Raw genomic sequence first — 27,594 nt, 5'->3', positions numbered from 1 at the left:
CCTGAACTAAAATGAATTTGACACCCCTGATATAGGAGTTGAAGAGTATTTTAACATTTCAGTGCTTATTTCAGCTGTTATTCTATCTCAAAGACCCAAACATCCACCGTCAACCCAAACCATCTACTGATCTAAACTGTTTAATACCTGTTGATCCATTAATCCTATCAATACATGTAAATAATCGGTGTAAAATACAGTTTGTCATCTTTTCATGGTCATCACATATGACCCATTTGGATGTTCAGAGGCTCCGTGGTTACCGTGGAAACACTGTTATCTTCTACTACATTGATTCACCAGTAAAACCCATGGAGTTGGATCAATGACAGTGGATGGAGACTGTTTTTCACATTCAGCTGAACATATATTTTGTTGAAAAAAAAAAAAAATCCCTTCTACTAGGTTTTGAGAAAATAACCTTTGGATTTCCTTCTATGAACATCTACAGGATCATGTTGATCATTGAACAGTGTTTCTCCCAGACCTCTGCTTTCCCTCTGGATGTTTTGTCCAGGACTTCTGCTTTCAGATGTTTGAACTTCAGCCTCTCTCTCTGGTCCTGATGAGATTCTCTCATATTTTCCTAAACCCAGCACCCTGATCGATTCTGATTTGGGTCCAATTCATTATTGATTGTTTTATTAAAGCCTGAAAACCCAAAATGGCTGGAGGCTCCTGAATGTGCACTACTCCAAATCCGTTTAGAATGTGCTTTTACTTCAATTTATCTGGTATTTCTAATAATGCTGCAGTACTTCAGATCCCTTTTGGTCTTGAGGCCTGTTTCAAAACCACTTTGTGAAGGTCTTTATTTCTTACCTGAATCGACCATATTTTACTGAGCCTTGTCTCACAAAGAGGACCAACGAGGACTGGATTTAATAACAATCACAACTGTTACATCACTTATACTGAAACTACTACTACTACTACTTCTACTGCTACTACTACTACTACTACTACTACTACTACCACTACAACTACTACTACTACTGCTACTGCTACTACTACTACTACTACAACAACAACTACTACTACTACAACTACTACTACTACTACAACAACTACTACTACTACTACTACTACTACTACAACTATTACTACTACTTCTACTATTACTACAACTACTACTACTACTGCTACTGCTACTACTACTACTACTACAACAACAACTACTACTACTAACTGCTACAACTACCACTACTACTACTACTACTACTACTACTACTACTACTACAACTACTACTACTACTACTACTACTATTACTAACTGCTACAACTACCATTACTACTACTACAACTACTACTACAACAACAACAACTACTACTACTACAACTACTACTACTACTACAACTACTACTACTACTACTACTACTACTACAACTATTACTACTACTTCTACTATTACTACAACAGCTACTACTACTACTACTACTACAACTACTAATACTAATACTTCTACTATTATTACTACAACGACAACAACAACTATTACTACTACTACTACTACTATAACTACTACTAATACTTCTACTATTACTACAGCAACTACTACTAATACTACTACTATTACTTCAACAGCAACAACTACTACTACTACTACTACTATTACTACAACAACTACTACTACTACAACAACTACTACTAATACTACTACTATTACTTCAACATCAACAACAACAACTACTACTACTACTACTACTACTACTACTACTACTATTACTACAACAACAACAACTACTACTACTACTACTACTACTACTACTACTACTACTACTATTACTACAACAACTACTACTACTACTACTACTACTACTACTACTACTACTACTACTACTACTATTACTACAACAACAACAACAACTACTACTACTACTACTACTACTACTACTACTACTACTACTACTATTACTACAACAACAACAACAACTACTACGACTACTACTACTAGAACTGCAACTACTACTACTACTACTACTACTACGACTACTACTACTACAACAACAACCACTACAACTACTACTACTAGTATTACAACTACAACTACTATTACTACTAGTATTATTACTACTAGTACAACTACAACTACTACTACCAGAACTACAACTACTACTAGTAATTCAGGTCATTTTCAGTGAAAAACAGGTGTATTCATTCATACTTCATTTACTGACCAACCGGGTCCAAACAAAGGTCCAGAGGACGTTTATATTATAATACCAGCATCTGAATGACCAAATAAGACTCATGATCCCATTGAAAACCTGAGACAGTCTGTGTTTGTAGGTGTGTAAATACCTGTTGGTCGGATCACAGTCTGAATGTGAGGATCCATTGGTGTGCTGACAGACCACAGACCTCTTCTGTACGGTGGTGGTTGGGCCTAAACACCTCCCCGAACACTGAAAGACCAATCACACAGGATTTAACATTGGCTTTGCACATGCTCAGTAGCGGTTGGTGGTGTGTGTGCGTACCTTTCCCCAGGGGCTGGTGACCCACATGGGACAGTTGTTGGCGGTGCAGTTCTCTGTTTCGGTCGGTCGACTCATCCTCTCGCAGGCGGCGGCCGATAGAACCCTCAGCGCTCCCTGGACGTCCAGCTGCTGACACGAAACCTGCCGCCGCTTCACGCCGCCGCCGCACGCCGCCGAACACTTGGACCACTCGGACACCGCCCATCTGAAAACACACATCCAGAAAACCAGTCGGATACTTCAGCACTTACAGATGCATGATCGACATGCTGCTGCTGCAAATGTTTGATCTCCAATCAAACCTCAAATGAAAAGTTTTTTACTTTACTGATATAAAGTGGTTCAGGTATGAGCTTTTTTTTTTTTTAACCCACCACCACCCCCTCTTAGGAGGACAACTTTATTTTTAATTACAGCTTGTGTTTAAGTAACAATCTCCAACTTTATGTTCACATGTTCATCCATTCCTTGCTTATATACATATAAATAGAGGAAGGGCTCATGTAGACTAGAGTTTACTGAGACAGGACGAGACAAGACAGTGGGACAAAACGGACAGAAGACAAAGCAGTGGGACAAAATGGACATAAGACAAAAGAGTGGGACAAAATGGACATAAGACAAAACAGTGGGACAAAACAGACATAAGACGAAGCAGTGGGATAAAACGGACATAAGACAAGACAGTGGGACAAAACGGACATAAGACAAGACAGTGGGACAAAACGGACATAAGACAAGACAGTGGGACAAAACAAACATAAGACAAGACAGTGGGACAAAATGGACATAAGACAAGACAGTGGGACAAAACAGACATAAGACAAGACAGTGGGACAAAACGGACATAAGACAAGACAGTGGGACAAAACAGACATAAGACAAGACAGTGGGACAAAATGGACATAAGACAAGACAGTGGGACAAAACAGACATAAGACAAGACAGTGGGACAAAACAGACATAAGACAAGACAGTGGGACAAAATGGAGATAAGACAAGGCATCAGGACAAAACGGACATAAGACAAGGCATCAGGACAAAACGGACATAAGACAAGACAGTGGGACAAAATGGACATAAGACAAGACAGTGGGACAAAACAGACATAAGACAAGACAGTGGGACAAAATGGACATAAGACAAGGCATCAGGATAAAACAGACCTAAGACAAGACCATGGGACAAAACAGACATAAGACAAGACAGTGGGACAAAACGGACATAAGACAAGACAGTGGGACAAAACGGACAGAAGACAAAGCAGTGGGACAAAATGGACATAAGACAAAAGAGTGGGACAAAATGGACATAAGACAAAACAGTGGGACAAAACAGACATAAGACGAAGCAGTGGGATAAAACGGACATAAGACAAGACAGTGGGACAAAACGGACATAAGACAAGACAGTGGGACAAAACGGACATAAGACAAGACAGTGGGACAAAACAAACATAAGACAAGACAGTGGGACAAAATGGACATAAGACAAGACAGTGGGACAAAACAGACATAAGACAAGACAGTGGGACAAAACGGACATAAGACAAGACAGTGGGACAAAACAGACATAAGACAAGACAGTGGGACAAAATGGACATAAGACAAGACAGTGGGACAAAACAGACATAAGACAAGACAGTGGGACAAAACGGACATAAGACAAGACAGTGGGACAAAATGGAGATAAGACAAGGCATCAGGACAAAACGGACATAAGACAAGGCATCAGGACAAAACGGACATAAGACAAGACAGTGGGACAAAATGGACATAAGACAAGACAGTGGGACAAAACAGACATAAGACAAGACAGTGGGACAAAATGGACATAAGACAAGGCATCAGGATAAAACAGACCTAAGACAAGACCATGGGACAAAACAGACATAAGACAAGACAGTGGGACAAAACAGACATAAGACAAGACAGTGGGACAAAACGGACAGAAGACAAAGCAGTGGGACAAAATGGACATAAGACAAAAGAGTGGGACAAAATGGACATAAGACAAAACAGTGGGACAAAACAGACATAAGACGAAGCAGTGGGATAAAACGGACATAAGACAAGACAGTGGGACAAAACGGACATAAGACAAGACAGTGGGACAAAACAGACATAAGACAAGACCGTGGGACAAAACAGACATAAGACAAGACAGTGGGACAAAACAGACATAAGACAAAACAGTGGGACAAAACAGACATAAGACAAAACAGTGGGACAAAACAGACATAAGACAAGACCGTGGGACAAAACAGACATAAGACAAGACAGTGGGACAAAACAGACATAAGACAAAACAGTGGGACAAAACGGACCTAAGACAAAAGAATGGGACAAAACAGACATAAGACAACACAGTGGGACAAAACAGACATAAGACAAGACAGTGGGACAAAACAGACATAAGACAAGACAGTGGGACAAAACGGACATAAGACAAGACAGTGGGATAAAACGGACATAAGACAAGACAGTGGGACAAAACGGACATAAGACAAGACAGTGGGACAAAACAGACATAAGACAAGACATCAGGACAAAACGGACATAAGACAAAGCAGTGGGACAAAACAGACATAAGACAAAAGAATGGGACAAAACAGACATAAGACAAGACAGTGGGACAAGGCAGCTAAGTGGTTGATGTCAAAAGAATAACCAAATGTGAAAGATATGACAACAAGTAAGACAAGACAAAAACAGACACTGAATACATATTGATCATTATTCATTGGTGTGTGTGTGTGTGTGTGTGTGTGTGGGGGGGGGGGGGGGGGGGGGGGTGAGCTTTAAGACTCTGCTGAAGAAACCTAAGCTCATCTTTTTTGGGAATGTGCATTCAGTCAAATGTTTTGGTGTGACATCAGGGTTTTTTTTTTTAAATAGAAAATTCAATATTAATCTAAACTTCAAAATTGAATAGATTTTATTTGGTTTCTTTCTTAACAATTTGCCTGTTAAGAAATTGTTTATTATTAATCTCATTTTGTTATTAGCAAAATTTCATATGCATGCTAGCAAATTTGCCATATATCAGAAACCCAACGTCAAGGTCTTTAAATCCTATAAATTCCTACTTGGACACTCTAAAATATTGCAGAAACTCTAAAACTCTAAAGATCTTATTTACTTAATTTACTTACTTATGTTATTTATTTTCCTCCTGCTTTGCCTCGAGCGTTATGCATTACCTGTTATTGTTTATTACTGTTGTTGTTATGTTTTGTACACTGCATTGTGTAAATAAAGTTAAATTAAAAAAACAACAACTTGCTAGCAAAAATAATAGTTAAAAAAAAAAAAAAACAGCTGTAGGACTCCTCTGCTGTAGGACTTTTACACAGTACTGGACATCGATAACAGCCCATATGTACTCATTTCTATGTAGGAAACATGGGTTAGATCTTCCATTAACATTGTAAAACAGTGTGCTACACTAGCTAACATTAGCTTAGAAAAGGCTAATGGTCTCCTGGACAACAAACTCCAATATAAAGTTCACATACAGTACAGGCCAAAAGTTTGGACACACCTTCTCATTCTTTGCATTTTCTTTATTTTCATGACTATTTACATTGTAGATTCTCACTGAAGGCATCAAAACTATGAATGAACACATGTGGAATTATGTACTTAACAAAAAAGTGTGAAATAACTGAAAACATCTCTTATATTCTAGTTTCTTCAAAGTAGCCACCCTTAGCTCTGATGACTGCTTTGCACACTCTTGGCATTCTCTTGATGAGCTTCCAGAGGTAGTCACCTGAAATGGTTTCCTAACAGTCTTGAAGAAGTTCCCAGAGATGCTTAGCACTTGTTGGTCCTTTTGCCTTCACTCTGCGGTCCAGCTCACCCCAAACCATCTAGATTGGGTTCAGGTCCGGTGACTGTGGAGGCCAGGTCATCTGGCGCAGCACTCCATCACTCTCCTTCTTGGTCAAATATCCCTCACACAGCCTGGAGGTGTGTTTGGGGTCATTGTCCTGTTGAAACATAAATGATGGTCCAACTAAACGCAAACCGGATGGAATGGCATGTCACTTCAGGATGCTGTGGTAGCCATGCTGATTCAGGTTGCCTTCAATCTTGAATAAATCCCCAACAGCGTCACCAGCAAAGCACCCCCACACCATCACACCTCCCCCTCCATGCTTCACGGTGGGAACCAGGCATGTAGCATCCATCCGTTCACCTTTTCTGCGTCGCACAAAGACACGGCGGTTGGATCCAAAGATCTCAAATTTGGACTCATCAGACCAAAGCACAGATTTCCACTGGTCTAATGTCCATTCCTTGGGTTTCTTGGCCCAAATAAATCTCTTCTGTTTGTTGCCTCTCCTGAGCAGTGGTTTCCTAGCAGCTATTTGACCATGAAGGCCTGATTCACGCAGTCTCCTCTTAACAGTTGTTGTAGAGATGTGTCTGCTGCTAGAGCTCTGTGTGGTATTCATCTGGTCTCTAATCTGAGCTGCTGTTAATTTGCGATTTCTGAGGCTGGTGACTCAGATGAACTTATCTTCAGCATCAGAGGTGACTCTTGGTCTTCCTTTCCTGGGGCGGTCCTCATGTGAGCCAGTTTCGTTGGAGCGCTTGATGGTTTTTTGCGACTGCACTTGGGGACACATTCAAAGTTTTTGAAATTTTCTAGACTGACTGACCTTCATTTCTTAAAGTAATGATGGCCACTCGTTTGTCTTTACTTAGCTGATTGGTTCTCACCATAATATGCATTCTAACAGTTGTCCAATAGGGCTGTCAGCTGTGCATCAACCTGACTTCTGCACAACACAACTGATGGTCCCAACCCCATCAATAAGGCAAGAAATTCCACTAAGTAACCCTGACAAGGCACAGCTATGAAGTGAAAACCATTTCAGGTGACTACCTCTTGATGCTCATCAAGAGAATGCCAAGGGTGTGCAAGGCAGTCATCAGAGCTAAGGGTGGCTACTTTGAAGAAACTAGAATATAAGAGATGTTTTCAGTTATTTCACACTTTTTTGTTAAGTACATAATTCCACATGTGTTCATTCATAGTTTTGATGCCTTCAGTGAGAATCTACAGTGTAAATAGTCATGAAAATAAAGAAAATGCGAAGAATGAGAAGGTGTGTCCAAACTTTTGGCCCGTACTGTATGCAAACAAATGCAAACCATTAAATAAGCAGGAGACACTGTGTGATAATATTTATTTCCATAACACCTTTGAGAATAAAGCACTTCCCCTTCTTATGCTAATATTAATGCAATACAGTGTGTGAAGCTTTGAGGTATTTTTGTAGTTAAACTTCAAACAAACTGCTTTAAGACATGTTGAAAAGTTGGAAAAAAGTGTCTCCTCAAACCAATTTATACAGTGTTGTTCTCTCTTGTAAACATTTCATATCACCGTTTACCAGAGCAGCAATAGAAGAGTAACTCATTAAAATAACTGAGGCGACTAAAACTAAAATTAGGTTAAATAAATTCTGGGAAAACAGAATGTATTTGAACACACACTGAACTCACAACAGGTCCAGACTAATGCAGATGGGTTTTTAAGTGTGATACCAGGACGTCAAAGATGGGTTATTATCACCAAAAAAATAAAACAAAAAACCCTCTTTTACAAAAAAAAAACAAACTGTGCTATATATTTTCCAGCTGTATTCAAATAAATGCAGTGGTTCTTTGGCGATTTATTAGTAATATTTTAGGATTCATCTTCTGCACCATTGATTCACCAGTAAAACTCATGGAGTTGGATCAGTGACAGTGGATGGAGACACACTTTTATTTGTTTTTGATAAAATAACCAACTTCAATCTGAGATTTTATGTACATCTACATGATCAGTGAATTAAATATAGAAAAATATATGATTTACACTGAAAAAAAGCAAAATTCAGAGGATAATATTATAATAAATGGAGATAAATCACTTAAGAAAGGGTAAATCTGGAGAAAAATTCATTTGAACTACCGTAAAAGTAGCACTGGGTCGTTATCAGTTAAAAAAAAGAAAGTAAATAAATAAAACAAAATTTAATAAGAGGTAATAAAGTGTAAAATGCAGTTTGTCATCTTTTCATGGTCGTCAGATATGACCCATTTGGACGTACAGAGGCTCTGTAGTTACCATGGATACACCGTCATCTTCTACAACATTGATTCACCAGTAAAACCCAAATGATACTCAATGGACATACTTTTTTATTTGCTGTTATTAAATATTTTGGTGGAATAGTCACTTTTTCTTTAGCTTTCTCTGTTGTATTATAATGACCTTTGATTTTACTTTCATGAACATCTACCATCAGTAAATTAAATGTACCTGATTTTCACTGAAAAATGCAAAATGCAGAGAATAATGTTGTAATAAATGTTGACGAATCATTTAAGAAAGGTTTAATGTAGAGGAAAAACTCTCTTGGAAGTGGCCAAAAAAACTGTTGTAGGTCTTTAAGGGTCAACTGAGATGATACATATGATTGATAACCTTTTTAAGATGCTAAATCAGACTATTGGATTATTTTTTGGTTTGTTTATGGGACAAAACTGATTTTTCCAATGACAGGCATTAAAGAGAATGAAAATTGATTTTGTTATGGAAATGTTTTCATGAAATTTACCGCTACTTAGTTCCATTACCCTAATCTAATCACATCATATTATTTATTAGCTTTTGTATTAAAAACCTGGGACTAGACTTTGTGTTTTTAACATTTTTAATGATCTATATTCTTAATATTGTTTACTCCATCCATCCGTCAGCATTAATTAGGTCTTGTTTTGGATATTTTTTCTGCCCTAATGAAAGATGAGATAAGATAAGGGAAGGGAAGGGAAGGGAAGAGAAAAAAAGAGAAGAGAAGAGAGAGAAGAGAAGAGAAGAGAAGAGAAGAGAAGAGAAGAGAAGAGAAGAGAAGAGAAGAGGAGAGAAGAGAAGAAAGAGAAGAGAAAAGAGAGAAGAAAGGAGAAGGGAAGAGAAGAATAGAGGAGAAGAAGAGATGAGAAAAGAGAAAAGAGATGAAAAGAAAAAAGAGATGAAAAGAGAGAAGAAAAGAAAAGAGAAAAGAAAAGAGACCAGAGAAAAAAGAAAAGAGGAGAGAGGAAAGAGAAGAAAAGAAAAGAGGAGAAGAAAAGAGAAGAGAAAAGAGATGAAAAGAAAAGAGAAGAGAGAAGAAAAGAAAAGAGAAAAGAAAAGAGGCAAGAGAAGAAAAGAGCAGAGGAGAGAGGAAAAGAGAAGAAAAGAAAAGAGAAGGAAAGAGAGGAGAAAAGAAAAGAGATGAAAAGAAAAAAGAGATGAAAAGAAAAGAGAGAAGAAAAGAAAAGAGAAAAGAAAAGAGACAAGAGAAAAAAGAAAAGAGGAGAGAGGAAAGAAAAGAAAAGAGGAGAAGAAAAGAGAAAAGAGATGAAAAGAAAAGAGAGAAGAACAGAAAAGAGAAAAGAAAAGAGGCAAGAGAAGAAAAGAGGAGAGGAAAACAGAAGAAAAGAAAAGAGGAGAAGAAAAGAGAAAAGAAAAGAGAAAAGAGATGAAAAGTTAAAGAGGAGAGAGAAGAAAAGTAAAAAGACAAGAGACAAGAGAAGGAAAGGAAGAGAAAAGAGAAGAGAGGAGAAAAGAAGAGAAGAGAAGAGAGAAAAGGAGAATGGAAGAAAAGAGGAGAGGAGAAGAAAAGAGATGTGAAAAGAAAAAATAAGAAAAGAGATGAAAAGAAAAGAGAGAAGAAAAGAGACAAGAGAAGAAAAGAAAAGAGGAGAGGAGAGAGGAAAGAAGAAAGGAGAAGAAAAGAGAAGAGATGAAAAGAGAGAAGAAAAGAGAGAAGAAAAGGAAGAGAAAAGAAAAAATAAGAAAAGAGAGGAGAAAAGAGAAGAAAAGAGAAAAGAAAAGAGACAAGAGAAGAAAAGAGAAGAAAAGACTTTACTGACCCCACTGTGGGTAAATTTGTCAGTTGACAGCAGCAAATACAAAACTAAAGTGCAGAAAATATGAGAAAAAATAAGAAACCTGGTATTTATACAAATATTTATATTGATCCAGAATTAAATATAATTTACATATTCACATTGTATGCACATGTTTTTTAATTGTTAATTGGTATTATGTTATCTGTAAGTTATTGTGTTTTTCTTTACCTGCCAATGGGACTTGAGATGGAAATGAACCGTATGGCTATAGCGTCTACTATTTCCCTGTAAAAGTTCATTCATACAAGCAGTCCCATTTTAAAAATCCATCAACCAACCATTCAACCAATCTCTTTACACAAAGGTCAGAGGTCAGCCTGTTTGTGTATCTTATACCTAAATTAGCTTAGTTAGCATAAATGTTTACATTGCCTTTTTAAACGCATGTGTTTCTTAATTTACTTGGTTGGTTTCTCTTCTGTATGAATCCATATACTGTATATCAACATCATATTTTACATTTTAATCCTCACCTTATATTTATTATTATCATGTTCATTGTCTGTTAGCTTGCCTGCTATTTAGGTCAGCATAGCTATGTGTCATTTGCATTCTCTGTCACATCTTCATATACATATTTAACACAGGGGCGTGCAGCATACTCATCAGCGCTGCTTCCAAATCTGCATCAACCCTCCATCAAAGGTCTCAGAGTATTAAAATTATAGAACCTCTGCATCACGCCAGTCCGACTTCATTCCCTCTAATATTGGCTAATTCATACTGTGTTAGTAAATGAAGCTCCGTGTGGATGCGGGTTGGGGGGGGTGCAGGCCGCTGACTGATGGGATGCATGATGGGAAGGACAGGCCGGTGGAGATGCAAACACCTGGGGGATGGAGGATGGGGCAGGGGAGGAGGGGGCTGGGGTTGAGGAGGTTCTACTGAGATCCAGTTGTGTTGTGATCCGACTGCTCTTCATGAATCCGTTAACACGCTGACCCCGACGCTGATTCTGCTTCATCAAAGTCACTTCTCATCTTCTCGTTTCCTCTCAGTTTCCTGTTGTCCACTTTCAACTGGATTAATTAAAGTCCTTTATCTACTTGGTTGTGGCTATATGTGGAGTTGCATCCACGATGAATATTGCATCCTGTTGAAATTATTAATGGGAAGGCTGGTGAGACGGAAACCTTTGAGTGTGTACCGACGTAAGAGCACCAACTGAACGTGGAAAAGACACATCAGTCCATCTAATAAAATGTTGCCAGGGGAGGTTTCTGCATATATGTGTAATGTTTTGAAGTAAAATATACAGGGGTTGGACAAAATAATGGAAACACCTTCACCTCAAGATGATAATGCCCCAATCCATACAGCTAGAATTGTTAAAGAATGGCATGAGGAACATTCTAATGAAGTTGAGCATCTCGTATGGCCGGCACAGTCCCCAGACCTCAACATTATTGAGCATTTATGGTCAGTTTTAGAGATTCAAGTAAGACGTCGATTTCCACCGCCATCGTCTCTAAAAGAGTTGGAGGGTATTCTAACTGAAGAATGGCTTAAAATTCCTTTGGAAACAATTCACAAGTTGTATGAATCAACGCCTCGGAGAATTGAGGCTGTAATTGCCGCAAAAGGCGGACCTACACCATATTAAATTATATTTTGTTGATTTTTTAAGGTGTTTCCATTATTTTGTCCAACCCCTGTATGTTATGTAAGGGATCGTGTACAGTGAGCCAGTTTTGCTGTCCATTATCTGGCATATTTCACATCATTTAACCCTCTGGTATCCCATCCAGCAAGGCCCTTACTAAGCACCAAGTGTGGCTTTTTGGCACACTTGTGGAATAATGTCAAAAAAATTTTCATACAGTTTGTTTTTAATTCTTTTACACTTTTTTTCTATTTCATCAACTTGAGCCGTAAATAAAAATACCAAATACTCAATAATTGTCACATTTTTTAACCCTTTAAATGCCGTGTTTGTAATGTAAACAAACCATTTTTTTGGAGGCAAAAAACACAAAAAAACAAATTTTTTTCAGTGTACTACATAAAAAGTGGATCACATATTATTTGATTTTTGCAGCCTGGCATATGTCAATGATTAACAGCGACATTGGTTAATTTGCATTATTATTTTTGGCGCTAGGTCAAATGTTAAAAAATACTAGCATCTGTCACCAAGTGTGCATAAAATGCACACCTATAAATCAAACTATTAAATATTATATATTGATTTCTTTTTCTGCTCTAATTTGATTTTATTTTTGTAAATTAAGGTCAGCCCTAATCATACATGTCAAATGGAAGAAATAGTGCATTTTAGGCACACTTGGCAGACAGATGCTAATCTTGTAATTTTCTTTTGTTTACAGTGTGTAAATTTTAGTTGGTGGCCAGAATTTTAAAAATCATGCAAAAATTAACAACTTTTGAATTCTAACCTTATTTCAATTGTGAAAAATAATATGAAGTTTTTTTAACACAAAGTGCTAAGTGTGCCTAAAAGGCGCACCCAGATACCGGAGGGTTAAGGCACAGGTGTCAAACATGCAGCCCGGGGGCCAAATCTGGCCCACCAAAGGGTCCAATCTGGCCCATAGGATGAATTAGGGAAATGCAAAAATTACACTAAAGATATTAACAATCAATGTGTAGAAATCATTTTAATTCAGTTCCACATACAGACCAGTTAGATCTCAATTGGGTCAGATCAGTAAAATAGTATCATAATAACCTATAAATAATGACAACTGCAGATTTTATCTTTGTTTCAGTGAAAAAAAGTAAAATTACATGAAAATGTTTACATTAACAAACTATCCTTTAACAAAAAATGTGAATAACCTGAACAAATATGAACACCCTAAAATGTTTTAAGAGAAGTAAATGCAATTTTACCAGTATTACGCCTGGTACTATATGTTTTGTGTATTTGTAATTGGAACGTAAAGTGATAAACTGATAAACTGAGGCAGAATATAAGTTAAAATTGCACTTGTTTTTCTTAAGACATTTCAAGTTGTTCATGTTATTCAGATTTTAAAGGAAACGTTGTAGGTGTAAACATTATCATAATGTAATTTTACTTTTTTCACTGTTATTATTTTACTGTTCCAGCCCACTTGAGATCATATTGGGATGAATGTGGCCCCTGAACTAAAACAAGTTTGACACCCCTGATTTAAGGTATTTGCAGGTTTGACGAAACCAAATCTATGACTTTTTAAATGAGTGATATTTTTCTTTTTTAAATGGAATTCTGCATTTTCAAACATTTCCCTGTAGTCTACATAAACTGTAAATGCTCTGCTTGGGTCTGAATTCTTCATTAATTCAACTCCACAGGTCCATCTTCAACCCTATTTCTGAGTAATGACACCAGAAAGGTTGTTTTAAGCGCTGGCCCTTTAAATGCACATGACCCCACCCCCTCCAGGTTATTCCCTGTGCTGCTCTGTCCTGTTTAACCATTTGTGTTCATTAATACAACCAACAACTGAACATTTTAGGTAATCAGCTCAGTTTTGGTAAAGTTTGGACATATTTTCAGTTTTTACTACAACCACTGCCGCTGACAAACAATTATGTCGTACTCCGAGAAATGTTCGTTGGAAGTCTTGACCTTATATATGAAAATGTCGTGAGGTAACTAGTTAAAAACAAATGAAGCAGGAATTAAAACAGGTTGTAGAAATTCATTCAATTTTTGCCAAAATGAATATAAAGATATCTTTGCAGCACCTGGAGGGTTCAAATTCAAACTTTAGGAACTATTAGGGTCCAAATACACAAATAAATGAAACAAAGACTAATAAAAGTGGGTTTAGATAAATATGAGCCCTTTAAGACATTTTTCAAGGCGTCTGTGATCTAATTTCAGACCTTCCATTCACATATGTATGTGTGTGTGTATGTGAAGATGATAAGTGAGGTTAACTATTTACAAAGGATCTAAGGGATTGGATTTTTCATATATTCTGCTGATAAGAAGCTAAAGCACAGACTGTTGTGTGGGGGTGGGATTAAATACATTACACTTCCTCCCACTGTTTTTCAAATGTGCAAATGAAGTCACACTTTGTTTTCATGAATATGTATACGTTTTTTTCATGTTTTGTTGCAATCTGTTTTATTTCTAAGGGCTAAGTAGGATTACTTTTGTTTTATTGCATTTTCTAAATAAACTAAAGTGAACTGAACATAAATAACAGTCCAACAGGCTTCATAGTTATTGTTTTGAACCAGATTTAACCATGTTTCATTTCCATTTGTCCATGACTAAAGTGACCAAAGTGGTCGTATTTCGTACGGCCTTCCTTTGCACTTAGCATGTCTGTAACCCTTTTGTTCACATAATATGAGATTATTGGCATACATTTTTTGACGTTTTATACCAGGTTTCAATCAACACGTCTGATGTTTGTAATTGTTACCCCTCCTCCTGAAGGGGAGGCAAGGGTTTGGTTTGTTAGTTTGATTGTTAACACTCTAGCAGCAAAACTATTGGTTGAATTCATACCAAATTGGGTTTACAGATTGCCAGTGACCCAGAATAGATCTGATTATATTTTGGGAACAGTAGGTCAAAGTTAATTTTTTTTATGAATTTTTCAAATCTTTTTTTTTTCCCATTTACTTATAATGGCCAAAATTTCAAATGTCTGTAGCAGAAAAACTATTGGTTGAATTCATACCAATTTGGGTTTACAGATTGCCAGTGACCCAGAATAGATGTGATTACATTTTAGGAAGAGTAGGTCAAAGTTCAAATTTTTTATGAATTTTTCAAATCTTCCCATAATGGGCGAAATTTCAAATGTCTATAAAAACATCCATTTTGTTTCCATTTACCTTGAACTTGGCACATATATACAGGGTGGGGAAGCAAAATTTACAATGAACATTTATTTGTTTTTTCTCAGCAGGCACTACGTCAATTGTTTTGAAACCAAACATATATTGATGTCATAATCATACCTAACACTATTATCCATACCTTTTCAGAAACTTTTGCCCATATGAGTAATCAGGAAAGCAAACGTCAAAGAGTGTGTGATTTGCTGAATGCACTCGTCACACCAAAGGAGATTTCAAAAATAGTTGGAGTGTCCATAAAGACTGTTTATAATGGAAAGAAGAGAATGACTATGAGCAAAACTATTATAAGAAAGTCTGGAAGATACTATTAAAGAAGAATGGGAGAAGTTGTCACCTGAATATTTGAGGAACACTTGCGCAAGTTTCAGGAAGCGTGTGAAGGCAGTTATTGAGAAAGAAGGAGGACACATAGAATAAAAACATTTTCTATTATGTCAATTTTCTTGTGGCGAATAAATTCTCATGACTTTCAATAAACTAATTGGTCATACACTGTCTTTCAATCCCTGCCTCAAAATATTGTAAGTTTTGCTTCCCCACCCTGTAGATATGCTGACATTAGCACACGCATAGACGTGATGACATCAGCTGGATCGATGCCAAAATAAGCTACAATATGTACGAGGGGCGGGGGTTTGTTTGTGCTGCTTTTTGTCATGGGGTCAGAGGTCAAACTATATCCTGCATTTACAACACATTTAGTTCAGTTTTCTGTGTGTCTTTTAAGGTTGTGCTCATATTTCCTGTGTTTTCTTATTGTATCTGAACAAAAAACAATGAGAAATAAATATGCGAGTTCATTTCAAACCTGCGGAAACAACAAAGATAAACGTCACCTATGACTTTTGTACGTTTCAAGCCGACAGATACAGATACAGATACGGACGCTGTTGGTCGTGGTTCTGGTCTTCCTGTACCTGGGTGGACAGTCCTGTCTGTTGCAGGGAACTGGAGAAGTGACGGGTTTGGGGATGTGTTGACACATGGCAGGTTGAACGTCTTTTCCGTCCAGGGAGACACAGCGAATCTTCCGCAGCCACGTCCCTCTGTTTCCACACGACGCGCTGCATGTGGTCCAGTCTCCGAAACGCCACCCGAACTCTGTAAACACACAACACTGTCAATATGAGTGTCTTTTTTTTTTTTGTTGTTTTTTTTTTTAGTATGGCGGATAGACGCATTCGTCAAACATAGATTTTAATTCAGATTTGGAAAAGACCACTGTCGAGGTAAGACAGTGCCCGAGGCGAAGCTGAGGCAGCTGGCGGAGGCTCTGTATAATGTATAAAGGAAAACCTGAATATAATGATGCGCCGGGTTGCTCTGAGGATGAGTTTGACACATACATACTGATGTGGGCTCTATTTATCCATATAATTATCTGTCCTACTGTCAGTTTGTCCATCCGCTGAGAGAAAATGTCTCTGAAGCATCAACGATTCAGAGCAAGGTTAGAGCAGGTTTGCATTTTTCATCAGTTTTGGTTTTGTTCCGACTGTCAGGTTCAGCATTTTAGTTGTAGAGCAGGTTCTTGTTTAGCTTAGTTTGGATTAATTTCAGTGGTTTTTTTTTTTTTTTTTTTTTTTTTTTTGGTGATATGGGGCATTTGACAGGGGTGATCTTCAGAAAGGTCAAAGTACTGTGTAAAAAAAATAAAAAATGCTGCAATATTAAAAAAAATGTATTAAAATTGAATTTCAGATTCTTTTTTTTTTTTTCACCCCAGAGGAATGTTTCGTATATTTTACATTATTCCACTACAGGGTACTTGATCTGATCTATGACACAGTCCCAGTTACAAATTCCTGAAGAAGTTGTCTTACAAAGAAGGGGAAATAGAAGAGAAGAAAACATTAAATATTAAAACATTCTACATTTTGATGAGAAAAAATTCAATCACACAGGCCTAATGCTCCATTTACATTTGATCATTAATTTATCATTATCATTACTATTTAATACTAATATTATTATATAACAGTGGGTTACAAAAAATCTTTTTTGCAAGTTGTCTAGGTTTTTTCAAGTGAATTAGGACCATTTTGCACCGCTAAATCTAAAAATGACATCTGTTTTTCTCAATCAGGTCAGGTTTTTTGGCTAATTCGATTTTGAAAAATTTGATCTTCTCACAAAATTGATTACATTTTTGTGACTTTATCAGTTGATTTTTACCTCCGCCAAGGAGGTTATGTTTTTGCCAGGGTTTGTTTGTTTGTTTGTCTGTTTGTTTGTTTGTCTGTCCGTTAGTGTGCAACATAACTCAAAAAGTTATGGACAGATTTGGATGAAATTTTCAGGGTTTGTTGGAAATGGGATAAGGAAGAAATGATTAAATTTTGGTGGTGATCAGGGGTGGGGGGGCCCACGGGGGGGGGCCACTGATCAGCCTTGGCAGAGGTCTGCGCTCTCCGACTGCTTCTAGTTTTATATAGTTCTCACCCAAAATAGGTTTTAAGAGAAAAAAAATCATTTTCTAACAGGATGTATTTATTATTTATTATGTATTCACCGCAGATGTAGCAGAATACGTCAGGCTTATTTTTGCAAGATCTTCTAGTCGAAGCCATTTCATTCACCTGTAATATTAAAAAAACCATTAATCATAAATTGGCAAAAGTAAAATCTTCAGAACTCGTTTATTGCAAGAAATAGGAAAGAATTTTGTATCAAATGATGTGAAAATGCCCATAAATGTAAGCAAAAATGTTAAAAAGCCAATATGTAGCATAGTTCAGAAAGTTGACCTGATTGAGCAAAATTAATGTGATTTTTGGATTCAGCACACTAAAATTATCCTAAATCAGCTCAAAAAACTTAAACAATAAATTTGTTGTTGACCAGTGTAATTTTAACCCCAGTTTTTTTTTAAATAATATACATTACTGATATTCATTTTCTGTATTAAATATATACATTTTTCATCAAGCAAAATGAGAAATATATGTGTTACATAATATATGCTACAATATACTCTACATCATAGGTGTCAAACTCAGTTTAATTCAGGGGCCACATTCAGCCCAGATTGACCTCAAATGGGCTGGAACAGTAAAATAATAACAAAATAACTCATAAAGAATGCCAACTACAAACTTTCCTCAGTGTTTTAGTGCAAAAAGTAAAATTATAGTATGAAAATGTCTGCCTTTACAAATTATCCTTAAACAAAAAAAAAATGGGAATAACCTGAAAATTCATGAACAACCTGAGATTTATTAAGAAAAATAAGTGAATTTTAACAATATTAGACCTCAGCTCTACACAAAACATTCACAGGCATCTGGAACTGAAAAATAGAGCAATAAACTTTATGATCAATACAGCTTGTTTATTTTGTTAATTTCCGGGGAGGTATTTACATAAGCCTTTTTTGGCTTCTATCCTCTCCTGCACAATGGTGTTACATGAAAATTGTTTCTAAATTTTTCTTTTGCTGTTTATGATGTGCAAATAAATAAAAAAAATTAGAAAATAAATAAATAAATAAATTAACCCTTTCATGCATAGTGGTCACCACAGTGGAAAGCTATTCTCGTGTATATTCATGGATTTTATTGTTTTACTTGTATATCTACGGAAGCAAATCCGTGTCATCAGATTTTGAATTATAAAAGAAGATTTGTTGCTGAAGAAAAGTTTTGAACACATGTAAAAAAAAAAAAAAAAAAAAAAAAAAGAGGTTGTAAAAATAATTTGTGCAAGTGTAGGCCATATTTGTATTTCATTGGGAATGTTTTGTTCACATGTATAACTAAATCTGATAGAGGCACAACGCTGCCATCCTCAGGTACAACGCTGAAGTTACGAGTTTCAAAACTGAAGTTACGAGTTACGAAACTGAAGTTACGGATCACCAAATACAAGTTACGAATTACGAGTTTTGGCCTTGTTCTGATGTCCGAGCGAATAACCAATCAGAGCGTTATTCACTGACCTGCCAATCAACATTACCCCACCTATATGCAAATTTCCACCCAATCAAATAGTAACGGCAAATTTCCCGCACACACTTGAATATCAAATTTAAACTCGGCGGCACTAAGGTACCGAGAAAAAGGGGGCGTTCCCGTGTATCGCATATTTTAAAAGAAGGGCTCGAACTCGTCCATTCGATCCCCTCAGTTCAACCAGCACGACACCAACACTATAACCATTAGGCTAGGACAACATTATAGCAGTGGTTCTTAACCTGGGTTCGATCGAACCCTAGGGGTTCGGTGAGTGAATCTCAGGGGTTCGGCGGAGGTCAAGACACACACTCGCCTCATTAGTCGGGTGTGTGTGTCGGGCTAGGTCTGTGTATGTAAACAAACGGCTTCGGAGACTCTTTCTATGATTGACATCCAATATACGCGGTGTATTGTTGTTGCTTATAGCACTACAACACAATCCGGAAGTGTTTCTAATCTCTTCCACTCGTCTGACGATGAATTATTTGAGTATTTTCCACATCGTTGTTATGACTTTTGCTACTTCCTGTTAACCACGGAGGCAGCCATGTGTAGCGTTTGTTTACATTTTTCGGTCACCGCACTGGTCAGTTACAATCATGCGACGACCGACGCACTGTCGTGGATGGAGAAATTGTATTACGCTAAAGCCGTCAGTCACGCTGATTTGCAGTAAATATTCATTATTATTGTAGCCTAATGGAAATTAGGTGATGGGTGTGTGTTAAAATGTTAAAAATGATAGATAGCATAAATACAATAAGTTCTTTATTGGAATACATAAGGTTAAAAATTAAAACCATTTCAGTGTGGTATTATTAAAAAAGGTCATGTCTTTGTGAAAAGGGATATAATTTGTTGTGAGTTCATGCACTGTATTGGTTTTGTTCTTTAAAACACAGTGATGTTAATGCACGGTTCATTTTGGGCACCAGTAAAACATATACCTGTGTCTTGAATTTGAAAAAAATCATATTTTATTTTTTAATAAAGAAGGGTTTGGTGAATGCGCGTATGAAAGTGGTGGGGTTCAGTACCTCCAACAAGGTTAAGAACCACTGATTTATAGCCTAATAATAAGATCATCTAGGCCTCTTATTGATCAATCACAGCCTTGTTGGTTATATTATTTCCTTTATATTTCTCATCACAATCTTAAGGAGCCCGGGAAGGGGCATGAAGAAAAAAAAAACGTATTGCGTCATAATGCAATAGTTTTGACACGAATTTGCTTCCATATATATCAGCCAACACAGTGGATGCTTACTGGTCAAAACACAGTAATGTCCCGTCAGAGAGCGAACTTTAATTGATTGCCATTCCAACATTTATTTCGATATAAAGTATCTCCTTGTTTTGGATAATCCCTTATGGTCTAACTAAAGCAAAAATGAATTTAAAAGTAAAAATGTGGGTTATTTAGCAACACTAATCTGTCAAACTGTCTCTAAAATGTCCTGTCAGAGAGATTTCGAATTCTGTGTTTTGACCCTTATGCACCATCCCATACACTTGTAATTGATACCATTACTGTAACATTTCTGTTCTTGATAAACCTGATCTGGAGAAACATATTTGAGTGTAAATAAATTGCAAATTGTTATTAGACTGTAATTTTTTTTTTTTAACAAAACTTTTTTTTTTTTATTGCATACAGGGTGGGGAAGCAAAATTTACAATATTTTGAGGCAGGGATTGAAAGACAGTGTATGACCCAATTAGTTTATTGAAAGTCATGAGAATTTATTTGCCACAAGAAAACTGACATAATAGAAAATGTTTTTATTCTATGTGTCCTCCTTCTTTCTCAATAACTGCCTTCACACGCTTCCTGAAACTTGCGCAAGTGTTCCTCAAATATTCGGGTGACAACTTCTCGCTATTCTACAGCTATTTTCTTGTATATTCATGGATTTTGTTGTTCTTTTCGTTGTTGTTGTTGTTTTTTTTTTTACGCATATGTTTATCAAAGTTTTAAGACATTACATATCTTTTCTGAAATGAATTGGTAACATTATGTAGATCTCTCCTGAGCATAAACCCCCAGAATCACAAGCGTTACCCATAGTTTTCACACAATTTATCAGTAAATACATATTTCTGTGCGTCAAAAATTAAACGCATGGTGTCCAGTTGAGTAGACATTTTTGCAACTTCATGAAAAATAGGTTCATAAGATTTTTTTTTTTTTCATTATTATTTTTTTTATGTGTTTTTTAATTTTTTAAAAATTATTTTTATTTTATTATTATTTTTTAAAATTTATTTTTCGGAAGAAAGTTTTCAGTCACATTGTTTTTTTTCATGCCTAAAGAGGAATAAAAACACTCAGGAAAAAATTTTGATTAAGGTTCTCATAATTCGTGCATGAAAGGGTTAATAGTATCTTCCAGACTTTCTCGTAATAGTTTTGCTCATAGTCATTCTCTTCTTTCCATTATAAACAGTCTTTATGGACATTCCAACTATTTTTGAAATCTCCTTTGGTGTGACGAGTGCATTCAGCAAATCACACACTCTTTGACGTTTGCTTTCCTGATTACTCATATGGGCAAAAGTTTCTGAAAAGGTATGGATAATAGTGTTAGGTATGATTATGACATCAATATATGTTTGGTTTCAAAACAATTGACGTAGTGCCTGCTGAGAAAAAACAACTAAATGTTCATTGTAAATTTTGCTTCCCCACCCTGTACAATCTGAGTGAGTAATAGCTCGTATTATAGTATGTTAAAAATGTGAGAAAATATCTCCCCTTACTGCTGTTTTTGGTCTCATTTCATGCACGGATGACTGAGTTCCTTCAGCTAACCTACAAAAAGTTGTGGCCTTTGCATCTTTACTAGCTAGACGGACCATTCTCTTCAAATGGAAGGACTCATCACCTCCAACACACGATCAATGGATTAGAGACATCATGCTTAATATAAAGTTAGAAAAAAATTAGGTGCACCCTAAATAACTCTATCAATAAATTTTACAAAATATGGGAGCCTGTTTTACACTGCGTGAATATGTTGCCTGGCTTGGAACTTTAAAAACATCTTAGGTGTTTATATTATTATTGACCTGTTCTGTTTATTTATTTTCTCTCCTTCTTTAATGGTAGTAGTAGTAGTAGGTTTGTATTGCCTTTTTTTGTTTTGTTTTGTTTTGTTTTGTTTTGTTTCGCCTTGGGTTCTGTTTGTTTATCATGTCTAGTGTCAATCTTTGTATTATGAATACACTGCTTGAAATTATAAATGTCATACTTGTGAAATGAAAAGTTTTATAAATGTTGAAAAGTTCTATAAATAAAGTTTAAAAAAAAAAAAAAATGTGAGAAAATATCAGATTAGCAGCATTTTAAAAAATTATTTCACAGTTTCAGTCAGTAAATGCATGGTTTTTTGCTTCAAGAATTAAACGCATGGTGTCCAGCTGAATGGACATTTTTGTAACTCCATGAAAAATAGGTTAATAAAAAAAAAATTCAATCACATATTTTTTTTTTTTTTTTTTTTTTTTTTTTTTTGTGCATAAAGAGGAATAAAAACACTCACGAAAAAAAAATCTTGAATAAGATTCTCATAATTCATGCATGAAAGGGTTAAAAAAACTTGACTGTCAGTGCCCCAGTGGGCCGCAAGTTTGACACCCCTGCTCTACATACACACATGCATACTGTACGTACAGGGTGACACAAAAAAACGGGAACTTTTTTAACAATCCAATAAAACCAAGAGTGATGGAAGAAAAATATTTTATTCATAGTAATTGAAACCTTAAAACATGCCATTTAAGAAACTGATGGAATTTTCATTTTTTAAAAATGACTTCCTGTAGATGGCGTCCTCCTGTACGAATACATTCTTGAAATCTGCTGTTGAGATTCCTCATTGACCGCTGCAACATCTCAGCTGGGATACTGTGAATTTCATCCTGAATTCTCTGTTTTAACTCATCCAGAGTTCTTGGTCGAGTCGTGTACACTTTACTCTTGAGATAGCCCCACAAGAAAAAATCACAAACGGACAAATCTGGCGATCTAGGGGGCCAGGGAACGTTACCGAATCTTGAGATCACATGGTTACCGAACAATTCTCGCACAGCCGCCAGTGGTTACTATGGGAAAAAACGGGAATTTTTGAAGTGCGTATTGGCAGACATGAGCAAGTGGCAGCACTCCGAGACAGTGACCTTGAGCAAGTAAACACACCCCCATTTTAGTAACCATTGGCGGCTGTGCGAGAATTGTTCAGTAACCGTGTGATCTCAAGATTCGGTAACGTTCCCTGGCCCCCTAGATCGCCAGATTTGTCCGTTTGTGATTTTTTCTTGTGGGGCTATCTCAAGAGTAAAGTGTACACGACTCGACCGAGAACTCTGGATGAGTTAAAATAGAGAATTCAGGATGAAATTCACAGTATCCCAGCTGAGATGTTGCAGCGGTCAATGAGGAATCTCAACAGCAGATTTCAAGAATGCATTCGTACAGGAGGACGCCATCTACAGGAAGTCATTTTTAAAAAATGAAAATCCCATCATTGTTTCTTAAATGGCATGTTTTAAGGTTTCAATTACTATGAATAAAATATTTTTCTTCCATCATTCTTGGTTTTATTGGATTGTTAAAAAGTTCCCGTTTTTTTGTGTCACCCTTATATGTAAACCCACACATTCACTTATATACACACACACACACACACACACACACACACACACACACACACACACACACACACACATACATACAAATAGCATATCCACTATCTACAAACTGACATAACAACATTAACTCTTGTAAATACTGTTGATGTCAAACTCCCATTTCCTGTCTGTAAAATGTACTGGACCAGTTTCTGTGTTTCCAAACCATTTCAGTCCAATCCAACTCAAATTTCTGTTTCCACTTTTAGATCAATGCCTTTTTCTTCACTAAAAGATAAAAAGTCCACATTAAAATGAGTATGTTTCTAATTAATAATAGCCTGTTTCTTTAAGGCTGTGGAAAGCGCTTTATCTGAGTTCTTTTTTTTTTTTTTTTTTTAACAGAAATATCACTTTCATATGACATGAAGGAAAAAGAAGATATGAAATAAAGTAATATGATACAGTTGAGGTTCCAGTTTTTAGCTCTTTTCTTTTGAGACAAAAACTCATATTTAAATGATTTTATTATAACCCAGAGTTCACATGAGTGCACTGGAAACTGCTGATACCCTTAATGATCTGTGTGGAAGAAACCCCTCCTGTTTTTTTCTTTTGCTTTCTCTTTGTTTTGTTTTGTTTTTTTCAAATACTACCCAAGTCAAGGACAAAACTATTCTCACATCTCTGTTTCTTTTGTCAGATGCCACCGCAGTTCATTTTTGTTTGTTATAGTAGAGTTCGAGGCGACAGAAAGCCTGTTTTAAACTACATTTCAGTCACAATGTGCACTTTACATCATCTTTTACCAAAGCTATTTTCCCTGAAACCACCAAACCACTGCTGTTTCATCCAAAAAAGACAAGTACTTATGTCACAATAGAAAAAGCTTCTAAATTGGCAGGCTTTCTATTATTTTCTCATATGTTTGGTTTCAATAAGCAGCACCTTCAGTCCAACCACATCCTCGTGTGTAACATACTAATAAATACACAACCACATTTCAACACGCTCTAGTCTTCAGGCATCTTTTCACATAATAGAGATGAAATAACACTTCAACTAAGGCTGGACGATTTTTTTTTTTTTTTTTTTTGCCATAAGCCACACTGAGCTTTGACCTCCGTATCTCTTAGACTTTGTTCTGAACTGTGCAGAAATATTCATGACAAGGCCGCTAACGGCTAACACGGATGACAGAATGATACCGTTAATAACTATAATACAGATGAAATGAACTAAAGCAGCAGGAAATACAGAAGAAACCAGCAATGAGCGTACGTACATACAGTATATCAGGGGTGTCAAACTCGTTTTAGTTCAGGGGCCACATACAGCCTAATATGTTATAAAGTGGGCAATAAAATAATGTAAATAATAGGATAAGAAGTTATAAATAATATCAACTCCAAAGTTTTCTCTATGTTTTTGAGTGAAAAAAAAAAGTAAAATTCCGTCATTAAAATGTTTACATCTTCGAACCGTACTTGAACCTAACATGAATATGAACAACCTGATAATTCTTAAGAAAAATCAGTGTAACTTTAACAATATTACACCTCAGTTTATCTTTTATACATGTGCATCAGAACGTACAGATCACAGTGGATCTACAAATACACAAAACATTTAATAATAGGCAGAATATTGTTAAAGTACTACATACTTCTCTTAAGACATTTCAGTTTGTTCATATTTTTTGGGAAAGGCTAGTCTGTAAATGTAGAACATTTTTGTGTAATTTTACTTTTTGACACTAAAACAAAAAGAAAAATTAGCCTTTTTTTTCATTATTTATAGGTTATTATGATAGTATTTTACTGGTCTGACCCACTTTACATTGAACATCCTTGATTGATAATATCTTCAGTGTTATTTTTCCATTTCACAAATTCATTCCAGGGGCCGGGTTGGACCCTTTGGCGGGCCAGATTTGGCCCCCGGGCCGCGTGTTTGACACCTGTGCACTATATGGACAAAAGTATTGGGACACTTTTAATTCAGGTGTTTCTTTTCTAACAGGGGTCTGGGATATAAAACAATAATGACAAATGTTACAATATAGTTTTATATTAGGAGAAATATCATCGCATTAGTTAGTTTGGTTTAAATTATTATCTCTGCTTCCAAAATGCACCATAGGTGGTTTTTACTTAATTTTTCTAAACACTGATTATGTGTTTTTTGTTTTTTATTATTATTTATTATTAATCAAATTATCCATAACTATGATTTTGAATGTTCTACTTCTAAATTTCTAAAAATATTTTTCATGCTCTGACTGTAAATAATAATTTTCTCCCACAATTAACCATCTATTTTCTTCACATCTCACTGAGGAAGAAAAATCTCTCATTAAACTTAAAGGAAATATTGCTATTTATAAACTATATGGACAAAAGTATTGGGACACTTTTAATTCAGGTGTTTCTTTTCTAACAGGGATCTGGGATACAAAAACAATCATGACAAATATCAGAATATAGTTTTATATTGTGTAAATATCATTACTTTGGTTAGTTTAGTTTAAATTCTTATCTTTGCTTCCAAAATGCCTCAGAGATGGTTTTGTCTTAATTTTTTAAATCCATCACTATGATTTTTTTCTGTTAATTTATTTGTCAATTTTTTTTCTACCACAACTAACCATCTACTTTCTTCACATCTCACTTAGGAAGAAAAATCTCCCAATAAATTTTAAGGAAATATTAATGTTTATTAGGGATGTCCGATAATATCGGCCCGATATTGGCAGAAAAATGTAATATCGGTGAATATTGTTATCGTTTTTTTTGCCTATCATTAAAACTGATAAAATAATGCCTTGATTTCACCGGCATTTACCACCGCGTAGATGAAGCATTGTTTGTAGCTGAAAGAAATGTGCAGTTTTCCAAATTGCACAGTAGAGTTGCCACACTGTAATAGACTCATGGAGGGAGGGAGAGAAAATAAATAAATATGGCATTTTTTCCACAACTTAAGTTGAAGTATGTATTCTTTGCACAGACAGTGTTTACATTTTGAAAGCCTTCTTGCATTTGAGAATGCATCCAATGGGACATCACAATAAAATTAGGCATGATGTGTTAATTCCATGACAGGAGATATGTGATGTTACCTAAAATTAGTTTAATATCCCACATATATCGGCAGCGGTATCGGTAGATATCAGAATCGGAAATTAAGCGTTGGACAATATCGGCATATCGGTTTTTGGCAAAAAAGCCAATATCGGACATCCCTAAAGTTTATAAACAATAAGGACAAAAATATTGTGACACGTCATGTCTGCTACTGTAAAATGTCCTGTTCATGCTGATTTGAGATAAAGCGAGACGTGGAAATATTTTAGAAATTTAGAGGTTAATCATGGTTTAAATAAAATCTATGTTGAGAGAAATTAAGTAAAAACCATCTCTGAGGCATTTTGGAAGAAAATATGATAATTTAAACAAAACTAACCAATGCAATGCAATGATATTAATCCCAATATAAAACTATATTATTATGACATTTGTCTTTATTGTTTTGTATCCCAGACCCCTGTTAGAAAAGAAACACCTGAATTCAACATGTCCCAATACTTTTGTTCACATAGTGTTCATCCCAGTATTCCAGACTATTCCTGTCTCGCAAAGTTAACGCTCTGATTTATTTTGTTCACCTTGCTCTTGTCCTTCTCCGTGGCAGCCCCAGTTTAACATTTAGACTCATTAGGTGACGAGGTAGGAACGCAG

General features: G+C 36.0%; 1 protein-coding gene across 1 annotated transcript in view; it reads right to left on the bottom strand.

Moving 5' to 3' along the window:
• Positions 1-27,594, bottom strand: part of adamtsl3 (ADAMTS-like 3) — a 786,695-nt gene that overhangs the window by 19,614 nt on the left and 739,487 nt on the right. The window contains exons 28-30 of the mRNA XM_030126022.1: positions 16,190-16,373; positions 2,482-2,686; positions 2,303-2,406 (exon numbers count right to left, since the gene is read on the bottom strand). Coding sequence (XP_029981882.1) covers positions 2,303-2,406; positions 2,482-2,686; positions 16,190-16,373 — 493 coding nt within the window. The remainder of the gene's footprint in view (positions 1-2,302; positions 2,407-2,481; positions 2,687-16,189; positions 16,374-27,594) is intronic.

Source organism: Sphaeramia orbicularis, chromosome 3, assembly GCF_902148855.1.
Source record: "Sphaeramia orbicularis chromosome 3, fSphaOr1.1, whole genome shotgun sequence".
Taxonomy (NCBI): domain Eukaryota; kingdom Metazoa; phylum Chordata; class Actinopteri; order Kurtiformes; family Apogonidae; genus Sphaeramia; species Sphaeramia orbicularis.
Note: the sequence above shows the minus strand (reverse complement) of the source record. Positions and strands in the feature narration are given on the sequence as shown.